This window comes from Myotis nattereri, assembly GCF_964212035.1.
Source record: "Myotis nattereri genome assembly, chromosome: 20".
Classification (NCBI taxonomy): domain Eukaryota; kingdom Metazoa; phylum Chordata; class Mammalia; order Chiroptera; family Vespertilionidae; genus Myotis; species Myotis nattereri.
Genome location: NC_138096.1, coordinates 13,398,587 through 13,413,956, shown reverse-complemented (window position 1 = coordinate 13,413,956; position 15,370 = coordinate 13,398,587). Strand labels below are relative to the sequence as shown.

General features: G+C 50.3%; 1 protein-coding gene across 1 annotated transcript in view; it reads right to left on the bottom strand.

Moving 5' to 3' along the window:
* Positions 1–4,601: 4,601 nt before the first annotated feature.
* Positions 4,602–15,370, bottom strand: part of DESI2 (desumoylating isopeptidase 2) — a 40,342-nt gene continuing 29,573 nt past the window's right edge. Inside the window, exons 2-5 of the mRNA XM_081114433.1 lie at positions 12,820–12,892; positions 9,698–9,791; positions 8,290–8,431; positions 4,602–6,207 (exon numbers count right to left, since the gene is read on the bottom strand). Coding sequence (XP_080970559.1) covers positions 5,980–6,207; positions 8,290–8,431; positions 9,698–9,791; positions 12,820–12,892 — 537 coding nt within the window. The 3' untranslated portion in view covers positions 4,602–5,979. The remainder of the gene's footprint in view (positions 6,208–8,289; positions 8,432–9,697; positions 9,792–12,819; positions 12,893–15,370) is intronic.

The following is a 15,370-nucleotide window of genomic DNA, read 5'->3' as shown; positions in this document are numbered from 1 at the left end:
CCTGGGGGCGCTGCCTGCGGGGCGGCGGGGAGCCCGAGCACATCCCGCTGCTGCTGCTGGAGCGCGCGCGGGGTGCCCCCTAGGACCAGGACCAGGACCCGCCCGGTGCCCGTTCCCGCCCGGTTTTGTTGTGTTTGCCCAAGGCCAGAGCGGGGCTAGCGCTGTCTGAATGAAGGCCTGCACGTGGAGGCACCTGCATTTGCACCCTGCGTCTCCGTGCTGAGTTTTTAGCTAAGGAAACGGCTCCGGGGACTCGCGCAACCCACGGGGCTGGGAGGGACCCGCGCAACCCACGGGCGGGAGGGACCCGTGCAGTCTACAGGCCGGGAGGGCTGCCCGCCGGGACCCTGGGGAGAGGGGGCTGGACTGTCTTCCTGACACCCCCAGGGAGAGCATGGGAACCGCATGGTTTTCAATCCCAATCTGTGCAATGGTCTAGTCTAGGGGATTAAAAAAGATACATATATTTATGTATATTACTGGAGGCCTGTGCACAACATTCGTGCACTCGGGGGTCCCTCAACCGGCAGTAGGACATCCTTAGCCCTGCTGCAGAGGCGGGAGAGGCTCCTGCACCACTGCTGCCCTCTCCAGCCGTCAGCCTGGCTCAGGCCTTCTGGCTGAGTGGTGCTCCCCCTGTGGGAGCGCACTGACCACCAGGGGGCAGCTCCTGCACTGAGCGTCTGCCCCCTGGTGGTCAGTGTGCGTTATGGCGACTACTCTGCTGTTGGGTCAGTTTGCGTATTGGCCTTTTGTCATATAGGACTAGAGGCCTGGTGCACAAAAATTTGTGCACTTGAGGGAATCCCTACACCTGGCCTGTGCCCTGTCATAGTCTGGGACCTCTCAGGGGATGACCACCTGCTTGCTTAGGTCCACTCCCTGGGGGATTGGGCCTAAGCTGGCACTCAGAAATCCCTCGGGCAGCCTGGGAGACCTCAGGGGATGCCCACTTGCCAGCAGGGAGCAGGCCTAAGCTTCAGTTGGACATCCTTAGTGCTGCTGAGAAGGCGGGAGAGGTTCCTGCCACCACCGCTGTGCTGGCAGCCGGCAGCCTGGCTTGTGGCTGAACAGAGCTCCCCCTGTGGGAGCGCACTGACCACCAGGGGGGAGCGCCTGCACTGAGCGTCTGCCCCTTGATGGTCAGTGTGTGTCATAGTGACCAGTCATTCTGCTGTTAGGGTCAATTTGCATATTACCCTTTTATGATATAGGCTTATTATATAGGATGATACTGAGCTCTTCACCCATCCGTGTGAAGCAACATTGGAACTAAGGCTGTGGGTGGGAGGGGGAGTTTGAAAAACTAGACCCAGAGGAAAAGCGCGAAGGAAGAGGAATCCTGGAGACTCCTGGGTGGCTCTAGCTCCTTCCTTCTCTTCCCCAATGAAAACCTGCGAGTGAGGCTCTGGCTCTTCAGGCTTCTGAGGGTGAAAGTGCAATGTTGGACGTGGAGGTGCTTGAAGTCGCTGAAGAGCCATCACAGTCAAGGTGTGAAACTGTCAGTGTCGCCTCCTTTGCTTTGTGGGGACCACTATTCACCCCCCCCTCCAACTGCCTTTTAACTAGACTCTGCGCGGTTCTCGCTCTCGCTCGCTGCTGTTGCTGAGGTGGCTGGGGGCTGCTGGCGCCCGGTCGGTCTCTTGGGAAGAGGGCCAGGGAGGTCTGGGCTGCTCAGTTCACTGCGGTGGTGGGGCAGGCGCTTCGGACACAGGAAGGCAGACAAGCCGGGCACAGGCAGGCAGCGGGGCCGCTGTAGCTGGGCCGGGCATTTTGTACTTTCACTAACCTCTCTTCCTGCGAGTGTCCAAGCAGCTAAGGGATCCCATGGGGCTGAGAGGGGATGCGTTCTCACCAGAAAGGCACGGGCCTCAGCCAGCCCCACCTGCAAGGAAACCAATCCCATCTGCACCCGCGCCACAGGGCAGCCCCCGGGGTCCTCTGCTGGGAGAGGCTGACGCCAAGAGGCCAAAGGAGAGACCACAGAGTACCAATGGCCGAGTGCTCAAGTCCCGGAGCAGGTGCGCTCGAGTAACCTGTAAGCAGGTCCAACTATTTCCTGTTTCCTGGGTTTCTTTCCTTAAGAAAGAGCCAAGCTAAAGCAGACTAAATTCTCTCACCTCAATGTGAATGTACCTGTGGCTTTCTGTTTTCGCTGACAGTCCCTGGCTTACTCTTCAGGAGGTGGAGGAAATGGTTCTAGACTGGACTGTGCCTGGGTCTGTGTGGACACATCAGTACACACACAAACACAGTCACACACACACACACACCAGCTGGACACATCAGTACACACACACACACACACCAGCTGGGTCTGTGTGGACACATCAGTATACACACACACACACACACACACACACACCCCAGCTGGGCCTGTGTGGACACATCAGTACACACAGTCACACACACACACAGTCACACACACATACACACACCAGCTGGACACATCAGTACACACACACACACACACACACACCAGCTGGGTCTGTGTGGACACATCAGTACACACACACTAACACCAGCTGGGTCTGTGTGGACACATCAGTACACACACACACCAGCTGGGCCTGTGTGGACACATCAGTACACACACACACACACACACACACACACACACACAGCTCTGTATAAGCAAATTCATCTGAGGATATTTTTCCCATTAATTTTTTGGGAGTGGAAGGGGAGGGGAGGTGGGGGAGAAGCACACCGATTGGTTGCCTCCCGCACGCGGCCGAGCGGCGGGATTGAACCTGAAACCCAGTAGCCGCTGACCCTTTGGTGCGGGCCCAGCTCCGACCACAGAGCCCTGAATTAGCAAAGGCCGGCGCGGGAGGAGGGGGTCAGGGTGGAGGCCCAGCAGCGGCGGAGCAGGACTGTGGGAAACGAGGGGCCGGGCGCCCAGGCTCCGGCCGCTTGAGGCTTCGGGAGGGGGAGGGGGTGCGGGGGAGGGGCTAGTGCCCTGCAGGCCCCCACCCGCGTGGGCTGGATTCCGCGGGTGGGGACAGGCGTGTCCCCTCCCGGCCTTGCCTCCGCTCCCCGGGGCCGCTGCCGTGAGGGTGTGGGCTGCGCCCAGAGGGAGGCTGTGACAGGCCGAGTCTTTGGAGCAGGTGGGAGTCTTGGGTTTGAAAAGCAGCCTCCCGCCCCAACCCCAACCCCCAACCCCTAACAGCTGGCCCTGCCTGGGGGTCAGAAAGCGCGCCAGACACTTCTTACAAAAGTACTTTTTAATAAATTGATGTATTTCAATGTTAACATGATAGCCCAATGCTGTATCAAGGTAGCAAAAGTGAAGACTCCCGGTGTTTGTATATAAACACTATGAATGACAGTACATTTGCATTCAGCGTCACAAGAAACCACCTTCAGGGTCATGAAGAGCAACAGCGGGACAGCTTTCCGCCCGCGGAGCCGCCTCCGGACCGGACCGGCGGACGGTCCGCTAACGAGCTCCACGCAGGGGAGGGGCCGCTGCGGCACAAGCCCGCCCCGCCCTCCCCGCCGAACCACTGCCGGAACGGAGCCGAGCCGAACCCACCGCCGGGCGTCAGACAGAACAGAACCGGAAGTGGGAGTGGTGCTACCTGCGGGTGGACCCAGGACCCTGCTCGGTGCCGGTGCTGGTGAAGGTAACGCTATTGCTGTGGGCGGAGCGAGTGGGCTGATCCCAGGCACCACCCCCTCCCCCCGACTCCACAGGCCACACCCGCGACGCTGGGGCCCCTTAAGGCCGAAAACACACCCACGCGGGAAACGGCAGAACCCAGCAGCCTCTGACCCTCCAGCGCTGTTACTGTCCAGCCGCGGACCATGAGACGGGCTCGCTCGGCCTCCATCCTCTCAGCATCTCCATGGCCAGATGTGTAACCAGGTCAGGTGGGGAGCACGATCCCCCCCCCCCCAGGGCGAGGAAAGGCGGTAAGTGCCAGTCAATAAACCCACGCGCACGCTGAGCTGTAGAGGAGGAACCGGCTGCCATGGATTCCCGAAAGTAAAGACCTTGACTTCTCAACCTCGAGTCCAATTAGATCGTGATCACCTCCCGTCCAGAATTCCACCTGATTGTTACTGTGATCAGCCTTCAGCCACATGTACTTCTGGAGCTAGGACCCTTTACTGTTTTTAAACTCCAACGGCTGCAGATTAAAGTAAATACAACAAAGTAATAGTCGCGTGTCCACTCCACGTGCCACTAGCCGGGGTGAGCCCTGTGAGTCTGAATGAGTTAGAAGAACTGCGATCTACCAGTTAGACAAGCCCAAGGAAATGCACCGCAGGCCTCCCCACCTGGGTGTGGGGACAGGACTCTTGGTCGAACGAACAAATCCACTGCTTGACTCCTAGTGTTGTATTCTAACCTCATGCTAGACCTGAACCAAGACGCCTTTCCGTGAAGCTCCACCACCCTCCTGCCACAGCTCTTGTATCAAGTGCTCTGTGCCCAAGAGTGGGAGTAACCGTGACGGCTTTCCTCCCAGAAGAAGCCAAAAGCGTAAGTAGGTTACGTGGCTTCCTTTTCCTCAGGTCAATGCTTAGAACTCGAGGTTTGTTTTCCCTATGAACGGGGTGTGCTTAAGTTGATAAAATGAATCAAAATCAGCTTATGGAAAAGTTAAAAATGTAGTTTACTGAAAGATATGTATCTTTACAAAGAGTAGTAGCACTAACAATCCAGTCTAGACGCTGAAATAAGAGATGACTTTAAACTAACAACGTGTAGAAAGTGGAAGTCACTGCCTTGGGTACGGTATATACGGCATCCAGTCTTACGTAGGACATTCATTCTTAAGGCAGAAAAATTGAATGTGACATGTAATGACTTGGCTCTTACATCCAGGGGCCAAACTGGGAGTAGACTCGAGCTGACAGATTCCTTGCTAATGAGGACTTATCTGTGTGACAGTTCCATCCTTAGAGAGTGTGACGTAAGAGACATACATTTGAGAGAACAGGAAAAAAGAACTTAAAGATACACAAGTGTGACTTCAAACGAGAGGTCAATGAGACGAGGCTTTCCATGATGAGGTGAAACTACTCCCATAACAGACTAACAACTTACTCTCCCTGATGTACTAAAACGCCTGAAACATCCAAGAATCAGCTTTTTGGAGTGTGTTGCTTTAACCTGTTTTCAAGGTCTAGTACAAAGGCAGCCTGGATAGCTACACGCAGTTGAACGTCAACTCGTCCTGCTGCTCGGAAGGCTACCGTTTAGGATGTCCCTACTCGCCCACAAACGCCTGTGCAGGGAGGCCGTCAGCGTTAAAGAAAAATGAAGCTCCCAACACGTGTGCAAAACCACTTGTCAGTTACTTTAACGAAAAACCTCTTAGTTCCAGAGTCAGAGGCAGCAAAGCCAGCCGGACAGAGGCGAGGCGCGTGCCTCCGCTGGGGAGGGTGTTGGGAGGAACCAGGGGAGCTGTGCTGCCCGGAGGGAGGGAGGGAGGGAGGGAGGGAGGAGGCGGAGGGGCTCTCTCAGCAGACCAGGCCCCCAGCCCTCAGCTGTGTGTGCTCCTCTGCGCTCTGCCTCCTGTGCCCAAACCTCAACAGAAACGCACACAAACCTGACAGTTCTCAGGCAGGTGATGCCCACGACCGCTGGTCTCTGTGTGTGCCTATGATTGACGCCAGAGCCTGGCAATTGTCGGAAGTGTACAAAGATTGCCTGCCTGATAGTGAAGACATGGAGATTTTCCTTTTACGGTGGCAGGAGTCCATGCAAGGTCTGTAAACAGCGATACAAAATACTGTAAACATAACTTAACAGAGTCGTAGAAAACAGAAGAAGAAAATCTGCATTACAAGTGGGTAAAAACCAGAGGGCGCTCACGCAGTTCTCCCCCTGCGCCGCGTGGCTGGTTGTACAAATGGAATCCTGAGCTGTGAGACGGGATGGGAGAGCCAGCTGTGCATACGCGTCTTCTCGCTAGTGACACTCAACCGCCGGAGACAGTGCTGCGTGTGTGGCTTTGGAGACCTTTAGAGTTTAGTGTGGCGCCCGGGCCGGGAGCCGGCGGCGGCCGTGGCGGCCGAGGCGACAGCATCCTCGGCCTCCTCCAGTTCGCCCTGGAGCTCCTGGCTCACACTGGACTGCAGGGCTGCGGGCGTGAGCCACTCCTTCGGGAGGCAACTCTGTAGAAAGGGGATACAGGAGCTGAAGTAGGCAAGGCGGTTGATCCAGCGAGGAATCTCTTTCCCACAAAGAATCTGGAGGAGGAAGAGGTGTATCAGGTGAGAGGTTACCTGCCGTGGAGGGTGGAGGGTGGAGGGTGGAGGGAGGTCAGGCAGCCCCTGAGGACAAGCAGCTCCCCAGCTGGGGCCTGGTCCCTACTGACAGCTCCTTCCTTCCTTCCTGAGGGGCCGGCAAGCTGCTTGCTTTTCATGTCTGTAAAACAAGCTATTCCACCTGGCTCCTTCCTTTCTGTGGTCCTTGCAACTGCTTTGAGACACACGTGGGAGGACTGACCACCACAGGGGTTACCAGAGGGCAGAGACGCCCCAGGCGGGGGGAGGACTGTCAGTCTTGGGTAAGTTCCTCTCTGTGAATTCTCCCCGCCCTCCGTCTCTAGCGCCCGTTTCTCCTGGCTCTCACTGGCCCCGTTTTCCCAGGAGCTCACGCTGGCCCAGAAAGCAGCATCTCCCCGAGCGAGGAAGCCTGGCTCTCGGGCTGAGGGCCACCAGGGACGACAGACAGACGAGGGCCCGGAGGCTCCTCCCAGACCCCTTTCCCGTTTCACAGTGAGAAGTGGGTCTTTCATAAAACGAACTTCGCTCTTTACTGTTCTCTTCCTCCTGCAGACAACACCGGGCTTGACTGAGGCCGTGTTCCAAGGCCCCTTAGCATTTCTGCCTCCAGTCATGTCCCAGATGATGGCCATGGAGCTAGAGGGCCAGCCACCTCTTCTGACGATGACTTGGGAAAGTGGTTTCAAGCAGGTTATGTCCCCGAACTAGCAGGTGTGTACACAGGCGGACCTGTCATTACGCACTGTAACCTTCCTCCCTAAGGGTTAGCCGATGCCTGACGGTTACTGGCCTCTGTGATACACTGCCACCTGTCCACTCTAAAAGCAGACAGGTGTGACCTTTCACCCCGCGACACGCTAAGGGCTAGCTGCATGGCTGAAGGTCGGCCCCGGGAGTGGGACTGTGAGCACAGGTCTGTGTGACACACCCCGAGACCACTGCCCCCCCCTGGTGTACCCACATGCTTCCTGAAGCTGCCTGTGTCCCGACCCCTGCGCAGTAACTGGACTGGCCTAAGACACAGCCCGTGAGCTGTCAGCACCCGTGTTTGCATCCTTACAATGTCATGCGAGTCTCAAGAAAGCCCGGAGCCACCTTCCTCTTGCCCTGAAGATCCCCCAGGTCACCCCTGTGGCATCGATGCTTCTCCAACTTCTATGTTCACAGGAAGCACCTGGGGACCGTGTTGCAGTGAAGATCAGACTCGGCCCATCTGTAGTGGGGCAGAGACGATGCCGCTCTCACAGACTCCTATGTGGGGCGCGACGTCCGTGAAACATACTTGGAGAAGCCCCGCAACAGTCCGCTACAGTCCTGCTGGCCGCTATGCCATGGGAGCCGGGAGGGAGGTGGACAGAGCCAGGGCCACGCATGCCTGCAGGGGTCAGGGAGGCCTCCTTGCAGCTCACAGCCTCTGGAACACTTTCCTCCACCTCTGTACCCGGCTGCCCCAGGACAGCGAGTTGGGAAGCTGTCTCAAGCGCTATTTAATTCTCTAGACCTTATCTGAGCATCCTTCGTTTTCTTCCATTTTCTTTTTCAAGGTCCTGTAATTCTGATCTAGTTTTGGTCTGCCTGGGATTCAAGAATTAGGAAGGACAGTAAGTGCCTGCGTGAGAAGCTGGCAGAGTAAGATTCCAAGACAGGAAAAATGAATGACTTATGAATAAGTAGGAGCCGGGGAAGAAAATTCAAGTTGGCAACTAAAACTCAGGGCAAGAGAAATACAAGTGGCTGGAAAGCAGCAGTCGCTCAGGCATTCACTTCTTTACAGCGGAGTTTCAGGCTGTAATAACATGAATGAGAATAAGGGACAGCCACAACCACTGTCCTCGCTCTGTACCCACAGCAAACAGAATCACAGTTCCAAGCTGTGTTACTACGTCACCATGTTAGAAAGGCCATGCAGACAGGAGAGAGATGCAATACCTACTTTACACAACACGAAGAACCAGGAAGGACGAATCAGTTACATGCAGTGGGACAGTGAGTGTACTAGGAAATGTTATCACTGAAGAACTTTTAGGATAAAATGTAACTTACCTCCGATAAAGCTGAAGAAAAGTGATTGCAGTTTTTGTGCATTAAGTGGTAGGCATTGCCTTTGTACTCCTTTCCCAGTTCTTCTACAATTTTTTCTATCTCATCTTCTAGGAAGTCCGTGCTCCCTAAAACAACAGACTCTCTTAAAGAAAAGAGAAAAACATAGCTATGTGAGGTTTATGTCTTTATAAAAAGCACGTTTAAAGATTTGATATTTCCAGGAATATCGTGGTGAGGTAACAAAGCAGGTTTCTGTAATAAGACTAAAGATAAATGAGATACTTTAAAAATGCCAATTATTTTTGTTTCTACTTTTCTGCAATAAACTCTTATACACACTACTTCTGAATAATTCCAATGCAAAGTCAGTCAGTTTCTTTATAAAACAATATGCCCTGACATTAAAAATGCAACATCACCGTTGTTTTACAACTGTGTATAAGTGGTCGCCCTGTTAGTGAACCAACTCCATGTCTAACTGCCCTTGCCCTCAACGCTGGCCATAACCCACTCCCTCACCCAGCTACCACCCTGGAAATGTAACAGACACTATCCAACAGCATGTAGGATTTTAGAGCAAGTAGGGCAACCCAGGAAGCTAAACATATTAGGAAACCCCACCTAAGGAGGCCTACGGAATAGATTCAGGACGGCTTTCTACCGCGTTCCTGCGGGAAATGTTTCCAACCAGCCATGGGCGGAAGGAGCCACGGACATGGGCGTGATGGCATGTGCAGCCCTCCACTGGATTTCCATGGCATAACCTCATTTCACTATTTTTCACTCTTTTTGGCGAGTTAACTATAACATGCCCAGAAGTTTCTCTGAAGCTTTTTGAAGCGAAGATTGTAAACATCCCTTTAAATCAAACCTTAATTAAGGGATGGGACTCTGATGGTCAGCATTCAGTTTCCAGTGCTGCTTACCACTCATGAGGCTCCAGAACACACTCATATCCACACACTTCAGGTTGATCGCCTTAGCAACAGCTTCCCGGCTAATCAATTATTTGAAATTTATAAACAGTGTCCCTTTCATCAGGACAATGAAGAGACTGTTGATGCTGTTAGGCAGGTTAAAATAAAGCTCTCCTCCATCTCCCCCAACAGGAAATTGAGGAGACGCAATGATTAGGTGTGAACATTTTCTAAAGCCGAGCTGGAGTCAGATCAGCTGAGCGTGCAGGAGTAACTCCATGGTCCTGAGGAAAGGCTGAGACCAGGCTGTCCAGGCGCTGCATCTGGCCACTCCCTTCTGTACACAGCTCCGGAGATTGAACATGAAATGTCAGCAACTAAAGCAACGTTACACATGTTACCTTCCTACATGTCAGCCCACAGGAGGAATTCTGTATGCCTGAAAACAAGCATTGGCACTAAACAGTGTAAAAAAAATCCTCCCTACTTACTTAAATTTAAATGTCTCTCCTAGTTCAGAAGCTTTTCCTGGGGAAATTTCAAATATTCCAGAAAAGGGGTAAGGATGGCCACCATAAGCAAATTCTGAAAAGAGAAAACTCATGATTTTTAGTATTTATCACACAACACTTAAACAGAATGCTGAATTAGCTTTAATAAATGATAACAGCACCTAAATATGTTTCAGTTTATTAATGCTTTCACAAACATCTCATTTAGCTATTACTTGTACAGGACAGTTGCCGCCAAAGACCTGAAAGACAGTCATAAGTAATACTTTGATTTTACTGGCAAGAGGAGAGTGACTAACACTCCGACGTAAATACAGCCTCTGCGATCGAGCCTGCCACACGAATGAGGGGTCAGTTCATTCAGCACAATGTGATCAAAAGTCAAAAGAGTACTTTACTGAAAAATCTGTCTAATAACGAGTTTTGGCCCAGTCGGTGTGGCTCAGTGGTTGAGCGTCGACTATGAACCAGGAGGTCACAGTCTGATTTCCCGGTCAGGGCACATGCTCGGTTGTGGGCTTGATCCCCAGTGTGGGGCGTGCAGGAGGCAGATGATCAATGATTCTCTCTCATCATTGATGTTTCTCTCTCTCTCCCCCTCTCCCTTCCTCTCCAAAATCAATAAAAAACAAAAAAACAATGAGTTTTCATGATTCCTGGCTGAAGACTCCTGGTTTATCTTTGAAACATTAGCAAACCTGAAAAACGGAATTCAATTCCCCCATTCAAGAGGAAATAAACTGCCCAGTTACTATGCACAGCCCTCCCCCACGCTCTGATGCACACGCTGCCGCGGGAGGGAGTCCCCTGCACCACAGGCCGCCCGCCAGGCTCAGTGATGCCAGCTCTCCCCAGGTGAACGTGGGGACGGCTCCATGTTCAGGAGGAGCGCAAGTTCCTGTCCGCACTTCTGCTGTGAGACACTTAGGCATTTACGTGGCAAATCTCAGCGGCTTATTGAAAGACTTCTAAACACATGTTTACATTGATCTCATCACTACTATTTATTAAAGCTAACCTTAAAACATCTTAGAACAAAGCACGGGAAAGAACTGGCAGACACTAAGTTTACCTTTGATTCAGATCTTTCAGAAAAAAGCAATGATGTAGATAACAAAAAGGTGTCACACTCAACACTGAAATATACATTAAAACATTTTTAGTGACAGGTTTTATAAAACCCTGTGGGTAATCGGGTTGGCCACGGGAAGACTGTATTTGGATTTTTAACTTTCTCAACTGCAGTCAGAAGAGTCAGAGAGCCCTTTATTCTCCTGTTTAAGATTCACTTTCAGGAATATAGAGAGTGGAACAAAAGTAGGTTCACAGTTGTGTGTATGAATCATTAGTTATTGTATTGTTTCCATACGTAAACCTACTTTGCCCCCCGCCACCCCCGTATAGTACTTGGTCCTAGCGTTGCTAAGCTTATGTGGATGTTTCCAACCATGATTCTAATGATCCCTACATCGTTTCATGGAAGGGAGCAGCGATCAGGCCGATGAAAGAGCAGTGGACCGGTGCTTAAGGACACTTGGGTTCCTCCTGGGTTTATGGCTGATTCGCAGCATGACTGTCAGCAGGTTTGGGTTCTTCATCTGAAAAGTGGCTCTTACGTATGTACCTTCCAGGAGCACAGGCCTGTGGTTCAAGACTTGATGGCACTTTAAACTAACACACCATGCAATTCAGAGGAAAAGGAACACACACACAACTTTGGCAAAAGCCAAGTCAAACAAGGGAGCAAACCCCACACTACAGTGCACCCCCCCCCCCCGGCCCCCTGGCCCCCCCGCCCCCCAGCAGTGCTCCAGCACTGAAGGTAGACGCAGCCTTTCAAGTACACTGGAGCTGCCACCGCAGACCTGCAGGGCCCACACTCAATACGCTGCACCCCGCGGGGACGCAGCTGGCAATGTGCAGCGTGAGAAGGGACATTCCGAGCACCATACTGACACAGTTCCTAAACGAGCCTTTTCTTTGTAACAGCTAAGCTGGCGTGTAGGCAGCCTTTTTTGAGTAAATGCAGGAACACATTCAAAGAGGTCACAAAGCCCGCCTAGCCGAAGCCATGCTATAAACGAAGGCGTTTCTGCTACAGGGTGAGTTTATGATTCAAGCTAATATATTATTACAGCCCGGATAAACTGGCAATGTGGTCTGTCTGACGCACACTATTACTGCTCACAACTTGCTCACTAGTCAATTATCCTCACCGAGAGTGGGACTGAGAACAAAGGGCCAAGCTGCTGAGAGCAGAGCTGCTAGGTGTGAGTGCCCCCGCGTGCTTGCCAGGATAAAGGTAATAAAGAATAAAAAGAGCTGAGTTAATGAATGACCAGGACCATCGTTCCCCAGCAAGAAGCTGGGTGTAATCAAGGCAGAGTTTGCTACTTTAGAACTACACACTTGTAGGTCTACAAACACAAATCACTGAAATTCCCTCCGGAAACTGGTATTTCAAGTGTGGCACTCGCTAGAACCAACCCTTCTCCAACCAAAATGATTGCTGTGGTATAACAATCTCAAAAGAAAAATGCTTTTTTAAAAAGACATAGTATCTATATATATAAAAGCCTAAGTGACTGAATGACCGAACAACCGGTTGACCGGTTGCTATGACGTGCACTGACCACCAGGGGCAGACGCTCAATGCAGGAACTGCCCCCTGGTGGTGGTCAGTATGCTTCCATAGCCAACCTCCCGCAGCCTGCCAACCTCCTGCGGCCCTCTGCCCGGGCCAGCCAACCTCCCGCAGCCTCTCCCCTGGCCGGCCAGGCCCTCCCATAGGCCCCGATTGTCATCCAGGCCAAGGGATCCCACTTGTGCACGAACTCATGCACTGGGCCTCTAGGTCTGAATAAAAGATAACTAAATGAATGTACACTCATGTACTTTGGTACTTTCTTTCCCAATACATTCAACTTTAGGCATTTCCTCAAAACATGCTCTAAGTAAATATGGAAAATGATCTACTTTTCTGCAATAGAAAGTTATGGAAGCAGTTAAAAAATGAAAAGGAAGCACTATAGTTATGACTTTGCAATTCCTTTAAAGAAAAAAACCTTCAGAAAGTGTACTGAGACCGTGTGTACACTTACCTCTGCCATACACTTCAATTCCTGAATGAAAAACTCCAATCCCAATGGAGGAGGTGTACTCGTTCATCCAGTACTAGGAGAAAAGGAAAGATTCAGAACTTCTCTTCCTTATGACTCAGCTCCACATTACAGGAAGCTACGACTCCCCACACTGATCCCATTTCTTGGTATTTTCCCTTCCACCTCTGATAACAACCCATTTAGTCCTATCTCTGTGCCTTTGCTTGTGCCACAGCCCATGTAGAATTCCTTCCTGGGCCAAAATGAATGTCTCAATTTCATACAAGCACATTGAGAGCATAAAATCTAAACCTGGCCAGGTTGGGGGGAAAAATTGATATAAAAATTCTGTTAGTGACTTAAAAAATCCACCTGACATTTGCTTTCATATCTATTTTTCTTCTAGCTAAGCTTTCTCTTTCATTCCCTGGTAAACTCCTGAAGACAGGGATATTTTGTTCTTTTTAAAAAATGTTTGAACCGCACCCGGCTAGCTCAGTTGGTAGAGCATGAGACTCTTAAAAAATGTTTGAACCCTGGCTGGTTTGGTTCAGTGGATAGAGAGTCAGCCTGCAGACCAAAGGGTTCCAGGTTCGATTCTGGTCAAGGGCACATGCCCGGGGTTGTAGGCTCGATCCCCAGTAGGGGGTGTGCAGGAGGCAGCCAATCAATGATTCTCTCTCATCATTGATGTTTCTATCTCTCTCTCCCTCTCCCTCTCTCTCTGAAATCAATAAAAAAATATATATTTTAAAAAATGTTTGAAAAAAATGTATATGGCATATATGTCCTGACTCAGCTCAAAGTTTGATAATGATATTACAGAAATAAACAATATGAGGCACAAAGGTTGGACCAATCTTCTTATCATTGGCATGGAAAAAACTTCCCAGAAAAGGTCGTACCTAAACTGGATTTTTTTAGGAACAAATAACATTTCCCAAGATAGAAAATTTTTTGGGTGGAGAACGGGAAGAAATGCCTGAAGAGGGGAGAAGATGTACATAGGTGGTGCGATATGAAATTATGGGGCTGACTGTCAAAGGGGTTAAAAAGGCAAACTGTAGAGAGTTATACCTAGAAGAAGGGAAATGAGCTAAAAGCTCATTAAACACACACTTGGGTAATACTTAACAGTGTTACAAAACCTATCAGATTTCTCCCAGGTCAGAAGATCAAATGATCTTTAATTTTTCTAGATTTATTTAAGTTTCAACTTTGACTCCAACCCCTAGTCAGTTTTCTCCCAGACCTGGGAAAAGGCACATTCTCATACATGGCTGGGAAAACATAGATAAAGTTGATTCTCTCCCTCGCCCTCAAATATACCTAGAAGAAACATATTTGAAAAAGAACAAGGGACTTTCTCATCTAACTATCAAAATATTCATTAAAAGAGTATGGTACTGCCCTGGCTGGTTTGGCTCAGTGGATAGAGCGTCAGCCTGCGAACTGAAGGGTCCCAGGTTTGATTCTGGTCAAGGGCACATGCCCAGTTTGTGGATTTGATCCCCAGTGGGGGGTGTGCATGAGGCAGCCAATCAATGATCCTCTCTCATCACTGATGTTTCTATCTCACTCTCTCCCTTCCTTCCTGAAATCAATAAAAATATATTAAAACAACAACAGCTATCATTCTTTTTTTTATCCACCAGATTGGCAAATACAAAATATACTGCTAATACTTGGTAATGAGGAATGTGAAGGAGATACTGCAGAAGAGTGACTCAATGATAGTTAACCAGTCTACTTTGTGGGATCTATTCTATAGAAATACTTGAGCATATGCAAAGACACATTCCAGCTTATTAACTGTGTTGTCTATAATACTGAAAAACTAGAAACAACTTAAATATCAGTAGGAGAATGATTAAATAAATTATGGTGAATCTGTATTATGAACTATCACTGTCTACAGCTACTACAAAGAATGAAGTAACTCAATACACATAGACATGAAACAGTATCTAAGGCACAAAGTAAAAACGCCATTCATATATTATAGCATGATCACACTTCCATAAAATAAACAGTGTGTGTGTTTACATACTCAGTATCTATGTATATAAAAGGCTAACATGCAAAGTGTCCTCTCGGCAGTCCAACCGGGAGACCAGGAGTTGGATTGCTCACTATGATGTGTGCTGACCACCAGGAGGTGGCGCAGAACGAAGGAAGGCCCCAGTTGGCAGCCAGGGAAGGAAGGCGCTGGCTGGCAGCCAGAAGGCCCCGATCAGCTCTGATCTCTGGCCAGACCTAGGGACCCTACCCGTGCACACATTTTGTGCACTGGGCCTCTAGTGGAAGAATAAAGAAAAACCACCATCAACTACAACAAAATAAAGTCTGAGGCAGAACAAAGTGTCAATAGTTTGAGAGAGGAGAGCAGGTATTCAGGGGTGGGGTGGGAGGGAGTATAAAGGGATACTTTCACTTTTAACTCCGTATTTCCAGATTGTTTCTCTTTATTTGAATCCTTATACTATCATAAGGGAATAGGCTCATGTATACAAACATCACAAGCAGCAGCATTACTTGTGTGAGAAAAATA